Source organism: Salmo trutta, chromosome 2, assembly GCF_901001165.1.
Source record: "Salmo trutta chromosome 2, fSalTru1.1, whole genome shotgun sequence".
Taxonomy (NCBI): Eukaryota; Metazoa; Chordata; class Actinopteri; order Salmoniformes; family Salmonidae; genus Salmo; species Salmo trutta.
The window spans coordinates 69,584,686-69,602,457 of record NC_042958.1 but is presented as its reverse complement, the minus strand read 5'-3'; the positions used below and the strand labels follow the sequence as shown (position 1 = coordinate 69,602,457).

The window sequence follows — 17,772 nt, the reverse complement described above, 5'->3', positions numbered from 1 at the left end:
TCGGCCTTCAACTTGAGATACTCCATGAGAGGGGGCAGCCCTGAGCTAGCCTGCAACATCACTTCCTAGAGTAGCTCAAACCGCGCATGCAATGTTTCCAAAAACTCATCCGTGTAGCAAGATGGCGACACGCTGAAATGACACTTCCTGATTATCAAATGCGCCACTGAGCATTCTCATAGGAAACAATGGGGTGACGTCATGGATAGCTTCGTCCATATTTTTTTTACAGTCTGTGACCTAAAGAGCACAACATTGTCATGCATATATGCGATCATTAACATAGATGAGACAGGCCTTTTAAACCTCTTAAGGATCGTACCCTTTTTTTCAATTGTCGCCTAAAATGACATACCCAAATCCTGAAGCAAGGATATGCACATTCTTGATACCATTTGAAAGGAAACACTTTGAAGTTTGTGGAAATGTGAAATTAATGTAGGAGAATATAACACATTAGATCTGGTAAAAGATAATACAAAGAAAAAAACACGATTTGTTTTTCATCATCTTTGAAATGCAAGACAAAAGCCATAATGTATTATTCAATTTTAGGCACAATTTAGATTTTGGCCACTAGATGGCAGCAGTGTATGTGCAATGTTTTACGCTGATCCAATGAACCATTGTATTTCTGTTCAAAATGTTGCATCAAGTCTGCCCAAATGTCCCTAAATGGCTTATTAATACATTTTCAAGTTCATAACTGTGCACTCTCCTCAAACAATAGCATGGTATTATGGCACTGTAATAGCTACTGTAAATTGGACAGTGCAGTTAGATTAACAAGAATTTAAGCTTTATGCCCATATCAGATATGTCTATGTCCTGGGAAATGTTCTTGTTACTTACAACCTCATGCTAATCACATTAGCGTATATTAGCTCTCCTGCATAGGAGTTGAACTACTGTTTAAAGGTTAAGGTTATGGTGGTAAGAAATACAAAGAGGGCAAGAGCAAGGCAGGGGTCAAGCGAAGGGAGGAAAACAACTTACAGGGTGTGGTATATTGGGCCTGTCAGTTTGATTAACAGCTGGAGGCTGTTACTCAAGTTAGCTGTTCAGCATCTCTGGACCAGAGGAATGGTGAAGTCAGGTTCGTTTTTTTAAAGGAAAGCACACCTGTTCTGGGGCCAGTTTGCTTTCTCTGGGCTGATTATGGTGAAGGTTAAGCTTGGGGGTCAGGAAAACAGATCCTAGATCAGTACGTGCCTTTGGGGCGAGTTCCTCCCTAGAGATGGGGCAAAAAAATGTGTTCCAGGAAATGGAATGCTTTGAGTTTGCTGTGATTGACAAGTGGAGGAACAAATGGCTTTAAAGTGATGAATGAAGTGCTGCCTCAAAGCCCACAATCAGTAGTATTTCCCAATCCTGGTCCTGAGGACCTAAAGTGGTGCACATTTTGGTTTAAGCCCAGCAATATATGTTATTCAACTTGATAATTAAGTTGATTAAGTTGGATAAGGTGTCTTAGGGCTTAGATAGAACAATGTGCTCCATTCCCCTTGCTTAAAGTTTTGGCCATATGAAATAGTAGTTTAATACTCATATGTATCTATACATACATTACTTTATGTTATACTGTATGTCTACCGGTACCACTACTCCTTGTATATAGTCTTGTTATTATTTGTGTTACTATTACCTTTTAAATGTTTAACACATTTTTCTTTCTTTTTAACTCTGCATTGTTTGGAAAAGGCTCGTAAGTAAGCATTTCACGGTAAAGTCTAAAACCTGTTGTATTCGGTGCATGTGACAAATAAAATTTGATTTGATGTCCGATTCAAGTTCAATATTATGTGAATATAAACAAACGTGGTTTGAATTGAGTTTTAGACTGAAGCAAAATGTACTAATGCGATAAGCTTCAATCAGTCATGTGATTTAATCCTTCATCTGACAGGCATCGCATTATTTATCTTCTTTTTACGTTTTCTGTATGAGTCACTAAACTTGTGTAGTCCCGTGATGATTTTGTGTCTTTGCGACTCAACGCCTTTCAAGTCCAGACAAGACAGGCACAACACACTTAAACAAAATAAATGCTGTACTTCGTATGCAACCAGACCAGGAAGCAACAAACCCCCCCAAATTAAGATATTGTCCTTAACAAAATACCTTGTTCTTGGAATCAAAAACAAATGTGTGGAAAGCCCTGAAATCCTTTAAAGTCTATATCATGTGTTTATATTACCAAAAAAGGAATTTGAAAAGTAGAACCAGAGAATCACTCACTCCTGGTCTGAATCCCAAATGGCCCCCTATTCCCTATATAGAGAACTACTTTTGACCAGGGCCCGTAGGGTGCCATTTGGGACGCAGCCCTGATGTTACTTCTCTGAGAAACAACATGACCACTTAAAGTAGTCTAACTCATGTCATGAGTTGTATTATGGTCTTACAGAAATAGATGTACATAATTTCCCAGAAACTACCCATGAATAAATTACAAAGTGCAGACCAATCCTGTCCTCCTCATCCTTAAAACCTAAAAACACTCTTATGACCCTGTCTGTGTGTCTGTCTGCCCTGTGGATTCTACAGTATATCTCTCTGGCTCACACACAGACAGAGATACAGACAGAGACACAGACAGAGACACGCACACTCACACACACTGGCAAGAGTAGTGGTGACTTGACAGGGTGGCCCAGACCAGCCATGGGATTCACACACAAATGCGGCCAGAGAGGACTCTGGGAACCCGACAGGAACTGGCCCATAACCAGGGCATTTGAAACGCAGCCCCAACTCAACTAGGACCTCCTGACCTCGAGCAATAAGTCAGGGGAAGAAGTTAAATATGGACTCATCCTACATGGGAGACGGGTCCGTCGTTTTAGTAGATGTAGAACATTCTCATTTTGGAGCTTCTGATCCAAGAAACTAGTCTGGTCCCAGTTCTGCTAACATGTTTGGCAAGACAATGAGTGACAAGTAGGTTGCATGATAGCACAAACAGATCTGGGACCAGGCTACCAAGTAACAGTCTCAAACTGCTTTTTCTTTTATAATACTCCTTTATTGGCCTATTATTTTCCTATCATGCCAACCTGGTCTCAGGGAAATTCGTAGGATTTGGTATTTAAATTGACACCCTCCATTTAGTATGATTTATTACATTACATTATGTTATGAATTGAATAGCGATCGTATATTATCATATGAATTAGAGGACTTATAGTATCATACATCTTACTTGTTCATACAATAGCATACGAATTGGATGAAGTAATTTATCATACATTTTGGAGGACATATAGTATTATATGTATTGCTCTGAGAGCAGGTTGCTGGTTGGGTCAAAACAACAAAGGACAATTATGGGGAGAATTTACATTTGTGGTTAGGAGAACTAACGACAAAGGTTAGGATAATTTATGTTAAAGGTTAGGAGAACTAAAATGACAAAGGTTAGGATAATTCATGTAAAAGGTTAGGAGAATTAGGTTAAGGTTAGGAGAAGGGTTAGAGGAAGGGTTGGCTAAAATCCTACAGTTGTTCCTGATGCGACTCGAACACGCAACCTTTGGATTGCTAGACTGTTGTGGTATACGCCCATGCACATTCATGTGTCTTAATAACAAACTTGCATGTCATCTGTAAATACAAAAACAATTGTTAAATTACGAGCCTACTTGGTTTAGCCACGGAAAAAGACAGAGACCTTCACTAGCCATGACAGGTTGAGATAATGGATGGACTGGACATGTCGAGAGATGAGTTCTGATTGGTCTGCCATGTTGCAGGCTTCTGTCTATAACATGAGCTGCTCAGTATGTGTAGACAATCCTTGCTACCGTGGCTTTTTTGAAAGATATAGCCATGCAGAACTGCAAAAGTGTTGCTACTGCTATCAACAGCATTGCTGCCCTGAATTTAGCAGGCGCTATCAACAAAGATCAGTGGGAAAAAGTTGTGATGGACTACTTTCTGGAGGACGATCATGCCATGCTGACTCTCTCTGACTCTGATAATGAATTAAACGATGAGTAATGTCCTGCCTTAGGTAAAAAATATTTGAATTGAACCAGACATTGTAGAGTCTTCTGATGACAGTGATGAGTAAGAAGTGGAGTGTTGGCCTCCCGAGTGGCAGACCCGGGTTCCACTGTGCCAGATGATTACATGGCCCATCAACTTGTTAAGCATAAACAACACATCTTATCATCTAAACGGAAGAGGTATTATGTTATGCAAGGTTATAATGTCTTGTCTATTTTTTGTCTATTTTCATGTTTTACAGCCTCAAAGCCCTGGAGCTTGGTGTTGTTGTTGCCAATGAGCGTTCGGACTCAGTCGGGACCAGATTTCAGCTGCTGGACAAGGCTGACGTCCTTCCTAACAGAGATGGTCTGTCTGTACAAGCACCACCAAACTTATATTTTTTAGAAGATCTGAGAGTTTTGCGATGAAGAGGCCATGGACATCATATGCCCTGCGGCAGGACAGAAACAGACTTTCCGAATATATAGATTCCCTGGTTCATGCGAGGTGTAGACGGCTCAGTTCATCACTGGGGGTGAGTTTCCAGTTATTCGGGCTATCTGCACTGCCTCTATGCGCGTTCACATGACTCTCACACACACACACCACCGCTATTGTTATTGACATTGTTCTTTTACATACTGTATATTATTTTGTTCTGTCTCTACTGGCATTGACACTTTTTGTTCTTGTTTTTTTTATTGACACTGTTGGATTCCAACTTGAAATATACCTATTCATGTTACCATACTAAATGTATAACGAATGTACAGTTGAAGTCAGAAGATTACATACACTTAGGTTGGAGTCATTAAAACTCATTTTTCAAACACTCCACAAATTTCTTGTTAACAAACTATAGTTTTGGCAAGTTGGTTAGGACATCTACTTTGTGCATGACACCCAAAAAAAATCCAACATTTGTTTACAGACAGATTATTTCACTTATAATTCACTGTATCACAATTCCAGTGGGTCAGAAGTTTACATACACTAACTTGACTGTGCCTTTAAACAGCTTGGAAAATTCCAGAAAATTATGTCATGGCGTTAGAAGCTTCTGATAGGCTAATTGACATCATTTGAGTCAATTGGAGGTGTACCTGTGGATGTATTTCAAGGACTACCTACAAACTCAGTGCCTCTTTGCTTGACATCATGGGAAAATGAAAAGAAATCAGCCAAGACCTCAGAAAAAAAATGTAGACCTCCACAAGTCTGGTTCATCCAGCAATTTCCAAACGACTGAAGGTACCACGTTCATCTGTTCAAATAACAGTATGCAAGTATAAACACCATGGGACCACGCAGCCATCATACCGCTCAGGAAGGAGACGCGTTCTGTCTCCTAGAGATGAACGTACTTTGGTGCAAAAAGTGCAAATCAATCCCAGAACAACAGCAAAGGACCTTGTGAAGATGCTGGAGGAAACAGGTACAAAAGTATCTATATCCACAGTAAATGAGTCCTATATCGACATAACCTGAAAGGCCGCTCAGCAAGGAAGAAGCCACTGCTCCATAACCGCCATAAAAAAAGCCAGACTATGGTTTGCAACTGCACATGGGGACAAAGATCGTGCTTTTTGGAGAAATGTCCTCTGGTCTGATGATACAAAAATAGAACTGTTTGGCCATAATGACCATTGTTATGTTTGGAGGAAAAAGGGGGAGGCTTGCAAGCTGAAGAACACCATCCCAACCGTGAAGCACGGGGGTGGCAGCATCATGTTGTGGGGGTGCTTTGCTGTAGGAGGGACTGTTGCACTTCACAAAATAGATGGCATTATGAGGTAGGAAATGATGTGGATATAATGAAGCAACATCTCAATACATCAGTCAGGAAGTTAAAGCTTGGTCGCAAATGGGTCTTCCAAATGGACAATGACCCCAAGCATACTTCCAAAGTTGTTACAAAATGGCTTAAGGACAGCAAAGTCAAGGTATTGGAGTGGCCATCACAAAGCCCTGACCTCAATCCCATAAAAAATTTGAGGGCAAAACTGAAAAAGCATGTGCGAGCAAGGAGGCCTACAAACCTGACTCAGTTACACCAGCGAAGGAATGGGCCAAAATTCACCCAACTTATTGTGGGAAGCTTGTGGAAGGCTACCCGAAACGTTTGACCCAAATTAAACAATTTATAGGCAATGCTACCAAATACTAATTGAGTGTATGTAAACGTCTGGCCCACTAGGAATGTGATGAAAGAAATAAAAGCTGAAATAAATCATTCTCTCTACTATTATTCTGACATTTCACATTCTTAAAATAAAGTGGTGATCCTAACTGACCTAAGACAGGGAATTTTTACAAGGATTAAATTACAGGAATTGTGAAAAACTGAGTTTAAATGTATTTGACTAAAGTGTATGTAAACCTCCGACTTCAACTGTATATGTTTGGGGTCAATAAATGGTGTGTAGGAACTCTGGGTATTGAAAGTTACTGAGAGGAAGTACAGAAAGTTCATATTCTGTTGAAACATGTTTTTATATATATATATTAATGATCCTAAGGAGGGGGGCAAAGGGCAACAGTCTAGGTACAGTTCCTGATTAGGAAGGCCAGTTTCTAAGGAACTAGGACCAAGAGAGATGTGGAACTGACGTCTAGATAAGATCAGCAGTTGAAGATAGAAGACACTGCTGGGAGGTGGGCCATAGGGGCTCACCCCGAAGACCATCTGATTATAGTCCTATCTCACACACACATTTCCATGCCCATGAGGGTCCTGGACTTAGGCAGGGCCATGATAATACCAGTAAGAGGAACCTACTGTGTCTCTGCCTAACACCAGAGAAGGATTAGTTATCTTAGACATGCAAGGAAATGACTCCGCCTAGTTGTAAGCTATAAATATGTACTTGAGCGACTTGTATGTTGTGTTTGCAGCTCAAGCACCCAGTGAGTTGAATAAACTAGGTTTGAGCTTTTCCTAGATGTCCGTTTGAGTTTTTACTCTGTTTGTTCAGAACCTAACACTTTTATATTGACACTTTCCATTTTTGATTTTGCTACTATGCAAGCAACTATTTCACTGTACTGTTTACACCTTCTGTATCCTGTGCATGTGACAAATATACTTTGATTTGATATAGTGTGTGTTTACCAAAGACAGTAATATGAAGAACAACATGACCTGCACCAAAGTCAGATTAGGATATAGGCCAATAACTAGATAAAGTGTATTTTTACCTTGAGTTTTTCTTATGGAAGGCTACTACTTTCACGACTTTCAGCCTTGAAATCTTTGGTTGTTTACTACACTTCCTTACTCACTTTGTTTAGCACATGGCCTCAAGCCTTAAAGAGATGGGTGGGGCTATGCTTAAGAGGGTGTGAACGATGCTGAATGAGGATGAACAAAGAGGTGTGGAAACCGAACCACAACTTTTCAAGAGCCATTTCTCAAAAGTCGGGTTACAAGTTGATCAACTTTCAAAGCAGCATTGCTTTTTTTTATTGCAGTGTACGAAATACCATTTTGAAGCTCTGAGTCTGTACTTTTATCCAACGTCTAAAACACAATTAAAAATGTTGGAACATAAGACCGAAAAGGGGGTCTTATTTGTTAGGGGGGGACACATTTGTCATTGTTTTTGTTTTGAGGAAATTAGCATCCAGCATCCAGGTAAAAAAATATATAGTTCATACTCTTCTGTCATAGCTGTGGGAAGTAGGGGTGCAGAGGGTGTTGCAGCACCCCCTGAAAATGTTTTAAATAATAATAATAATAAATATTGATGAATAAAAAAGTAGTGCATAAGAGGAGTTGCACCGGGAGTTTACTATTCCTGTATTAGCGGACCAACATAGCCGTCTGTAGCATGGGCAAACAAGGGCGCGTGGACAGGGCACTTGCTTTGGCACTCATAAGTACAGTATGTATTCACTCAAAAGTATGTCCTGACTAGAGAAGTGTTTACTCGGTCTAGTGTACAGCATAATTACTGTTGGGAAGTTGGGAAATCGTGATAACAGATGTCACTGTTCATCTGGGCCCATATTCATAAAACGTCTCAGAAGAGTGCTGATATAGGATCAGGCCCTCCCTGTCCATATAATTGTATTCATTATGATCTAGAAGGCAAAACCGATCCTAGATCAGCACTACTTAACTTCTTCTCTTCGCTTTGTGAATACCGGCCAAGACTTACTTCACGTCCAATACAGCAGTACTGTGTGTACTGAACTGAACTGTACTGTACTGTACTATGGACAATAAGTACAGTGGGGAATTGCTATGAGGAGGTCATAACCCTTAGGTGACCACATCACAATGTAATGAATGTCCAGACATTTATGGCTAAAGGGGGTGTAATCTGTAAATCACTATCAAGGCGTGTGTGTGTGTGTGTGTGTGTGTGTGTGTGTGTGTGTGTGTGTGTGTGTGTGTGTGTACTCACTGTCGAGACATGGGGCACAGACAGTCTGTGTTGCTCCACATGGCTTGATGACTCCCTCCCCTGGCTGGCACTGCTTGCAGCACTCCCCAGTGGTGGTGAACTTACCTGAGCTACAGGCCTCCTTATTGGCTAGAGCTCCGACCTGTCAATCAACAGAGAGACACAGATGAGGATGTTTGATCGAACAACTGGGCACGAACAACAACAACAGACACATGGAAAGGCCAAACACACGCACACACACACAAATGATAGGGAGAACACATGAGAGCTCACTGTAGACTCTAGGGCCATGAATGTGCACTTATAACACTTATAGAACACACACAAAGGCAAGGGAATGCACTGGTGGTTTATGTGTGTGTGTGTGTGTGTGTGTGTGTGTGTGTGTGTGTGTGTGTGTGTGTGTGTGTGTGTGTGTGTGTGTGTGTGTGTGTGTGTGTGTGTGTGTGTGTGTGTGTGTGTGTGTGTGTGTGTGTGTATGTGTGTGTGAGGCATGTGTGTGTCTGTGTGTCTGTGTGGGGGGGTTGTTTGTGTGTGTGTTAGTTAGGTTGAATACTCTGGGCACTTCTTACACTTCTTAAACTAAACCCAATGTTCCTAAAATTGGTCCCTTAAATGCTACCCACTCCATACGACCCTTAATCTCCAAAGTAAATCTTCAAAAAGAGAAGCAAATGCGTTTTTGACAGTGATGCTGATGAGAGCTGAGAAGAGAGCTCTGTCTTTAGCCCTTATGAAGGTAGCATGTTATGGTTCCTTACTTCCTCTTTCGATACAAGGAATTAGCCAAAATGGTAACTTTTTGAAGTAATCTTTTTAGCTTGCTTCACTGTCCGTGCACCTTAGTTTGAAAGCAAGGTAGCATGTAGCAATAGCATTTTTCTTCTTTGCATGGTTCCTATGTTGGATGGTGCATACCTTTCCAAGCCAAGGCTCCATTTGAGAGAGGAATTAGCTTTTCCCCCCAAAGAAATCGGTTACAAACCACAGACCACAATTGGAGGGAGAGAACTGTCTCCATTTGTTTGATCTGATTCTATGAATGCTGTATACTGGTGTCAGAAGGGGGATCCTGTATGGAAAATATTATAGACTATTTAAAATATAATTATAATATTGTAATATTATTATTGCTAATATAGAATGAACAAACTCATGTTTGAGCAACTTTATGCAACGTTAAAACAGGAGTAGAGAGGATTCTGGGTCCTCCGGAGTGAAGTTTCCCTTTCTCCTCCCCCAATATGAACTTTCAGCATTAGTGGGACAATGTAAAACTGACGCAGGATCAGTGTATAGGGGCAACTTCACCCTAAACTATACAGGGGTATGCATGGTATGCAGAGTGAGGATGTCGACGGAAATCCAACGCACTCAGGTGTGGAATGTCACTGACAAGAGAGCTGCTCGAAAAAGACAGCAAATGTCCCCTCGGGCTTTTTGAGTTACTTACATTGATAACTGGTTTCATTTTTTTCATGATATGCTATTTGAACCAGTTTGTGTGCTGTCTATAAATTGGTGTGGACACACACACACACGCACACACACGCACACGCACACACACACACACACACACACACACACACACACACACACACACACACACACACACACACACACACACCACCGAGGGGATATTTGCTGTCTTTTTAAAGCAGCTCTCTTGTCAGTGACATTGTGTGTGTGTGTGTGTGTGTGTGTGTGTGTGTGTGTGTGTGTGTGTGTGTGTGTGTGTGTATCCACACCAATTTACATGCCCAATGCATTCTCCCTTCAGGAAAAAGGTTGTCCGTTTCACCCTCTTCCCCTCTGCCTTTCTCCTCCTCCTCTCCTCCTACCCCTCTCCTTCACTCCCTTGACCATTCCGTTCTGTGCCCCATCCACCTCTAAGTCTCTGCTAGTCCCATTTTAACCCTAGGAGCTCAAGTCCACTGTGATGTGGTAACACTTGAGTTGACGGACAGATTACTTTGGAACAACTGACAGTTTCTTGAGTTTTGCTCAACATTCTATAGTGAGGTATTGAAAAATATATTACTTACATTGATAACTGGTTTTATTTTTGCGTGATATACTATTTGAGCCAGTTTTGTAATGCAAATGTTTTAGTTTACTTGTTAAAACTGTAGTTGAAGGTAGCCATATTACCGGTATGTATAAAAACCACAATTGGACTTGCCAAAAATGTTCACAGTTCACGTTTATTGTCACTGAGCAATTTCCCCTTAGATAGGCCAGCTGCAAAGTCAAAATTGGCTATATTGTAAAAATTTATGAAAACAAAAATGTGCTTTATGGTCTAAATTTAAGTTTAGGGTAAGGCATTATTGTTAGCAGTGTGGTTAAGGTTAGGGTTAGGGTTTGGGTTTAGGTTTGGGTTAGGTTTAAAATCAGATTTTGTGGCTGTGCCAGCTAGTGACCACTCTGCAAAACTGCCTCCAGAACAAGATTCAAGATGAAAAATGTTAACCTGCTCAATCTACTTGGTTGTGTCTCAAATGGCACGTGCTACTTTTAACCACTATAGGGTATAGGGTGTCATTTGGGAAGCAGCCCTTGCTTCTTCTGATTCAAGATTTCTTATAGTCTCAGGAATGGGTGTAGTACAACATGTTTCAATGGCCAAAAAGTACAGGAAGTCACACAAAGTAATTGTGCGCTCAGTTGGATTGGTGGATAATTAGCTATTAGCAATTAGCAAATGCCAAAGGATACCTGATTCTTGACACAAGTGAGTCATTGCTTGACTTGGCATATAGTCCCCTTAGTTTATCGTTTATTGTTGTGTTTTTTTATCAAGTCAGTTATCCCTGGAGAGTCAAAAGCACAGGTTGATCACAAGGCGTGGAACGGGATAGTGTGGAACTCGAGGCTGTTCTCTATCCCTCTCTCTCTCACACACACGCGCGCACAAACGAACACACACATACAGTATGCACACACTCGTACACTGATGCCCACACAAGCCTGCCAACCACACACAAACACACACACACCAAATTATTTTTTAGGGAACAAAACTTGAACCTTCCACCAAGCTACTATGTGAGTACATTTCCACTTGGATGCACTTAACCTTCCAACCTCAGCCTGTCAACACCTGTTAAGCCATTAGACATTGACTACATCTACTACTAGGACAACGGTAGCCATTCCGGTAAAGCTGGCTTTAATTTAAAGGTAGCTACTCTCTGAGCCTTTATCAAATAACGACAACAAAGACAAGTGCTTTTAACTGTCAGGTAAGTAATTTCTCTGTTTTGGGAGCGGTTTGGGCATGTCAGTGTTGGTAATATGACAAATGTATGGGCTGTGTCCCAAATGGCACCCTATTCCCTATATGGTGCACTACATTTGGCCAGAGACTTATGGGGTTCTGATCAAAAGTAATGCACTATGTAAGGAATAGGGTGCCATTTGGGATAACCGATGCTGAATCATCCTGTCTAAATGAGAAAGGGAACAAAAGAGAGATGGAAAGAGGAGTGAAGGGGACATAAACTCATATCAATATTGCATGCTCGAGGCAGCAGTGGAGGCAGCCTGGTCTCATAGACTAAACGTAACATCCAGGACACTCAAATGAGTATGATGTTAATTAGGTATGGTTATTAAGGCAAAAACTAAAGGAGGGTGGTTGGTCGGGCGGTCGTATAATGCAAACAATCCAAAGGTTGTGTGTTTGAATCTCATCACGGACAACTTTAGCATTTTAGCTAATTAGCAACTTTGCAACTACTTACTACATTTAAGCTACTTTGCAACTACTTGGCATGTTAGCTAACCCTTCCCCTAACCCTAACCTTAACCCCTAACTCCTAACCCCAACCTTAACCCTAACCCCTAACCTAGCTCATGCTAGCCAGCTAGCTAACGTTAGCCACAATAAATTTGAATTATTTGTAACATATAATACATATTGCAAATTCATAACATATTGTACAAATTGCAATTCGTAACATATCATATGAATTGTATACCGAACAAAATTCTAAACGCAACATGCAACAATTTCAAACATTTTACTGAGTTACAGTTCATATAAGGAAATCAGTCAATTTAAATAAATAAATTAGGCCCTAATCTATGGCTTTCACATGACTGGGCAGGGGTGCAGCTATAGATGGACCTGGGAGGGCATAGGCCCACCCACTTGGCAGCCAGGCTCACCTTATTGGGAGTCAGGCCCAGCCAATCAGAATTTGTTTTTCCCCACAAAAGGGCTATATTACAGACAGAAAACTGCACATTTTAAAGTGGCCTTTTATTGTCCCCAGCACAAGGTGCACCTGTGTAATGGCCATGCTGTTTAATCAGCTTCTTGATATGCCATACCTGTCAGGTGGATGGAATATCTTGGCAAAGGAGAAAGGCTCACTAACAGGAATGTAAACAAATGTGTACACAAAATTTGATAGAAATATGCTTTTTGTGTGTATGGAAAATGTCTGAGATTTTTTATTTCAGCTCATGAAACATGAGACCAACACTTAACATGTTGCTTTTATATTTTTGTTCAGTGTAAGTCATTACATATCATACGGATTGGATGATGGACGTCCACAAATGAATACAAACAATACGAAACATAACGTATCATACTAAATGGAGACAGCTTTACATATTACTATGTTATGTTTAACCCTGAGTCCAGGTTGGTGGAGGATACACATGCACGGGCCTGCACGCACACACAATGCACAAACTGTGTGTACCAGTTGACACTGGACAGAAATTAGTGATGGAGTGCCTGTTCCAGGTTTGGTTTGGTCAAATAACATTCATTCACCAAATAACTGTAGCCGCAAGAGTAGAGAGTAAAACCTGGTGTCAGAGCATTTAGTATTATCCGAGACACTTCATTCAGTATGATATGTTACATTTCGTATGGTATGTATCAATTTGTGGATGTCCATCACCCATTTCGTATGATATGTTACAAACTACAATTAGTATTAAATGTTACGAATTTGAAAAACGTACAATATGTTATGACTTTTCAACTGTAAAATATGTTATGAATTTGCTAAACGTATGATATGTTACGAATTCTAGCTAGATTTGCTAGGTGCCAAAAAATTGTCTAGGTGGCTAACATTAGCTAGCTGGCTAACATTAGCTAGGCTTGGGGTTAGGTTTAAGTTTAGGAGTTAGTTAAAGGGTTAAGGTTAGGCTTAAAGGGTTAAGGTTAGGGGAAGGGTTAGCTAAAAAAGTTAAGGTTAGGGTTAAGAATAGGGGAAGGGTTAGCTAACATGCTAAGTAAACTCAGCAAAAAAAGAAACATACCTTTTTCAGGACCCTGTCTTTCAAAGATCATTCGTAAAAATACAAATAACTTCACAGATCTTTATTGTAAAGGGTTTAAACATTGTTTCCCATGCTTGTTCAATGAACCATAAACAATTAATGAACATGCACCTGTGGAACGGTTGTTAAGACACTAACAGCCTACAGACGGTTGGCAATTATGGTCACTGTTATGAAAACTTAAGACACTAAAGAGGCCTTTCTACTGACTCTGAAAAAAAACTAAAGACAGATGCCCAGGGTCCCTGCTCATCTGCATGCACGTGCCTTAGGCACGCTGCAAGGAGGCATGAGGACTGCAGATGTGGCCAGGGCAAAAAATTGCAATGTCCGTACTGTGAGACGCCTAAGACAGCACTACAGGGAGACAGGACGGACAGCTGATCGTCCTCCAGTGGCAGACCACGTATAACAACACCTGCACAGGATCGGTACATCCGAAAATCACACCTGCGGGATAGGCACAGGATGGCAACAACAACTGCCCGAGTTACACCAGGAACGCACAATCCCTTCATCAGTGCTCAGACTGTCCGCAATAGGCTGAGAGAGGCTGGACCGAGGGCTTGTAGGCCTGTTGTAAGGCAGGTCCTCACCAGACATCACCGGCAACAACGTCGCCTACGGGCACAAACCCACCGTCGCTGGCCCAGACAGGACTGGCAAAAAGTGCTCTTCACTGACGAGTCACGGTTTTGTCTCACCAGGGGTGATGGTCGGATTCGCGTTTATCGTCGAAAGGAATGAGCGTTACACCGAGGCCTGTACTCTGGAGCGGGATCGATTGAGGTGGAGGGTCCGTCATGGCCTGGGGCGGTGTGTCACAGCATCCTCGGACTGAGCTTGTTGTCATTGCAGGCAATCTCAATGCTGTGCATTACAGGGAAGACATCCTCCTCCCTCATGTGGTACCTTTCCTGCAGGCTCATCCTGACATGACACTCCAGCATGACAATGCCAGCAGCCATACTGCTCGTTCTGTGCGTGATTTCCTGCAAGACAGGAATGTCAGTGTTTTGCCATGACCAGCGAAGAGCCCGGATCTCAATCCCATTGAGCACGTCTGGGACCTGTTGGATCAGAGGGTGAGGGCTAGGGCCATTCCCCCCAGAAATGTCCGGGAACTTGCAGGTGCCTTGGTGGAAGAGTGGGGTAACATCTCACAGCAAGAACTGGCAAATCTGGTGCAGTCCATGAGGAGATGTACTGCAGTACTTAATGCAGCTGGTGGCCACACCAGATACTGACTGTTAGTTTTGATTTTGACCCCCCCCCCCTCCCCCTTTGTTCAGGGACACATTATTCAATTAGTTAGTCACATGTCTGTGGAACTTGTTCAGTTTATGTCTCAGTTGTTGAATCTTGTTATGTTCATACATATATTTACACATGTTAAGTTTGCTGAAAATAAACGCAGTTGACAGTGAGAGGACATTTCTTTTATTGCTGAGTTTAGTTGCAATGTCGCTAAAAAGTAGTAAGTAGTTGAAAAGTTGCTAATTAGCTAAAATGCTAAAGTTGTCCGTGAAGAGATTCAAACTCGCAACCTTCGGTTTGCTAGACGTTTTGCGTTATATGCCCATCCGTCCACCATGCCATTAAGTAACCATCTGTCGTATGTAACCATACCAAATGTAACCTAACATACTTATTTGAGTGTCCTGGATGTACATTTACTATGTTATGTCTAGTCTATGAGACCAGGCTGGAGTGTATTATAGGGCTATAGGTCTGATGTTCTTGGTAGCCTAATGCTGACCTCTTCTATATGATCTACTGCGACATTGTTATTGTCATGCTGTCTACAATGTAATCGAGAAGGATGTCGTTTCCAAGGTTCGCAGCTATACTTTGTGCATAAATGGAACGGGAAAATAAATATGCAGGATGAAACTCTGTATAGGCTATAATATATGCCATTTAGCAGACGCTTTTATCTAATGAGAAAGTCATGCGTGCATACATTTTACGTATGGTCAATTGATAGTCCCTGCTCCATATGGTCAATTGATAGACCCTGATCCGAAAACACTTCATAATTACGTTGATATCATGTTAAATGGTTACTTTACGTGCGGGTTGTCTCCAATCGGCTAACAATGGGACGATGGGGTGGGTTTGACAGAGTGAATGAGGTTATTTCAAGAGTATTGAATGAAAGAGTCAATGAATGAAGATACACTTTAACATGCACTACGTGAGTCTATGAATGAACAGAAACTTTAACATGTACTACATGATGAAATGACTTCACCAAAGAAGCCTGTAGAAATCACGACTCGTAGCCTGGCACTCTAGCCTAGGCTACACCGTCCTACCTGGATGCGCAAGTGTCAGTGTTGTCGCACATATAGCGGCGTGAATATGCACGAGGTAGTTCAAACAACTTAATAAAAAATGGACCATGCAAAAAACACAAGATGAATGTTCTAGAAGTATATTGACACTCACCGCTCCGAGTAGCACTGTTAAGAACAGAGTACACATTCTGAATCCCTGTCACTTCTTCGATATTTATGTATTTTTCCAATAGGTCAACGGACTGACGAGAAAAGCACAAAAAAATAAGAACATCATTTATTTGGTGGATAAAATATACATAATGCCCATGCATAAAAATATACGTCTGTATTTTATCCTCATACGTCTCGTCCGGCTCCAACTCTCTTGTGTTTCCGAAGTCTCCAAAATAAATGAGTCAGTCCATGTATTGGAGTCACTGTATAATAATTATCCTCAGCAAGCAACCTGCAGAGATGTACTCATGCAGTAGCCTATGTTGCGGGACAGTCCGGGGCGCACTTGCGAGAGAACAGCCCACAGCGCGGAACAGAGAGATGTCCAATGATAGGAAGTATATTCTTGCTCAAGTGCAGCTTCTCATATGACAGCTGTGCTCCTCTTATGGGCTAAGGGCACGCCCACCACTCCAACATTCACGTTCTGGTTTTTTCTTTCTTTCACAAACAACAAACCTGGGACTTTTCGCCGCCTTTTCCCTTCCAGCGGCCCGGTGGCATCTCTCTGCACATGCAGCCCATTTACACTTTTATTGTCTGATTAGATTACCGCCCGTAAGTAAATAATTACAGGCTTGTGACTCAATTTTCCCAAATAGTCTATGCCAAATCACTATTGCCGATTGCGTAACAAATGAAAGTTTAGGTCATTCAGTGCAGAGAGAACTTTATCTGAGGGGAATTGACATAGTACGGTTATAGATTACTGTAGTGTAGGCATGCCAATTGCGACGTTATTTATCGCCTTTATTCACCCCTTTGACAGGGTGTACATTTGTTATTGATGTTATAACAGGCATTTATGTCATTTCAACTTGTGTCTTGCCTAATGAAAGGAGACCTAATAAAGGTGGTCTAGTCTTCTTTTTGTTGTTGTTGACAGGTATCGTCTCCATATAGCCTCCTGTAAATTAATGTCTGATAAAGCCTTCCACTAGAGGGCAACAAAGGATATATACTCACGTGCCTTGTTGCACAGGTCAATTATTGAAATTATTTTGAAACTATTTTCGGGTATTAAATACATAAGTTCTTCGTGAGTAAGGCATTACCAATATCATCATAAGCCTACCTACAAGAAGACAGGTGCATACGGCACAGGTAAGAAGTCTTTCAGCTCATGTGCTGGTCAGAGCATCAATAATGTCTTTCATGCATTCTTTTATCACGTGACCTTACCATAGCCATGCCTTTGCCCACAGAAACCAGATGTGTCAGGTACAACGTAAGACATTCTATTACACATCTGTATATTTACCAACAATTGTTTCATTCAACATCATTCCAGCTCAGAACATTTGTCAGTGTGGTTTGTGTAATACCTACGTGCTACTGCGAATTAACCACAAATCGGCCGATGGTCATTATACAAAAATAGGCTAGGTCCTACTCAATCTTTAAAAATAAGGACATTTTGTCTGAGAAGTCAAGTGTCATAAGTTATAATACTTTTATAGCCTACAAAAATGATCCGCATGCGATGTTGTTGATTGAAGAGGCTCATTGAGGTTGGAGCTGAGTGAAGAATATAGAGGAAACTA

The 17,772-nt window shown here is 41.3% G+C and overlaps 1 protein-coding gene across 1 annotated transcript in view; it reads right to left on the bottom strand.

Annotated features, from left to right (window-relative positions):
• Positions 1-16,571, bottom strand: part of ngfrb (nerve growth factor receptor b) — a 72,177-nt gene extending 55,606 nt beyond the window's left edge. Inside the window, exons 1-2 of the mRNA XM_029712907.1 lie at positions 16,164-16,571; positions 8,400-8,541 (exon numbers count right to left, since the gene is read on the bottom strand). Of these exons, the coding sequence (XP_029568767.1) occupies positions 8,400-8,541; positions 16,164-16,199 (178 nt within the window). The 5' untranslated portion in view covers positions 16,200-16,571. The remainder of the gene's footprint in view (positions 1-8,399; positions 8,542-16,163) is intronic.
• Between the last annotated feature and the right edge of the window lie 1,201 nt (positions 16,572-17,772).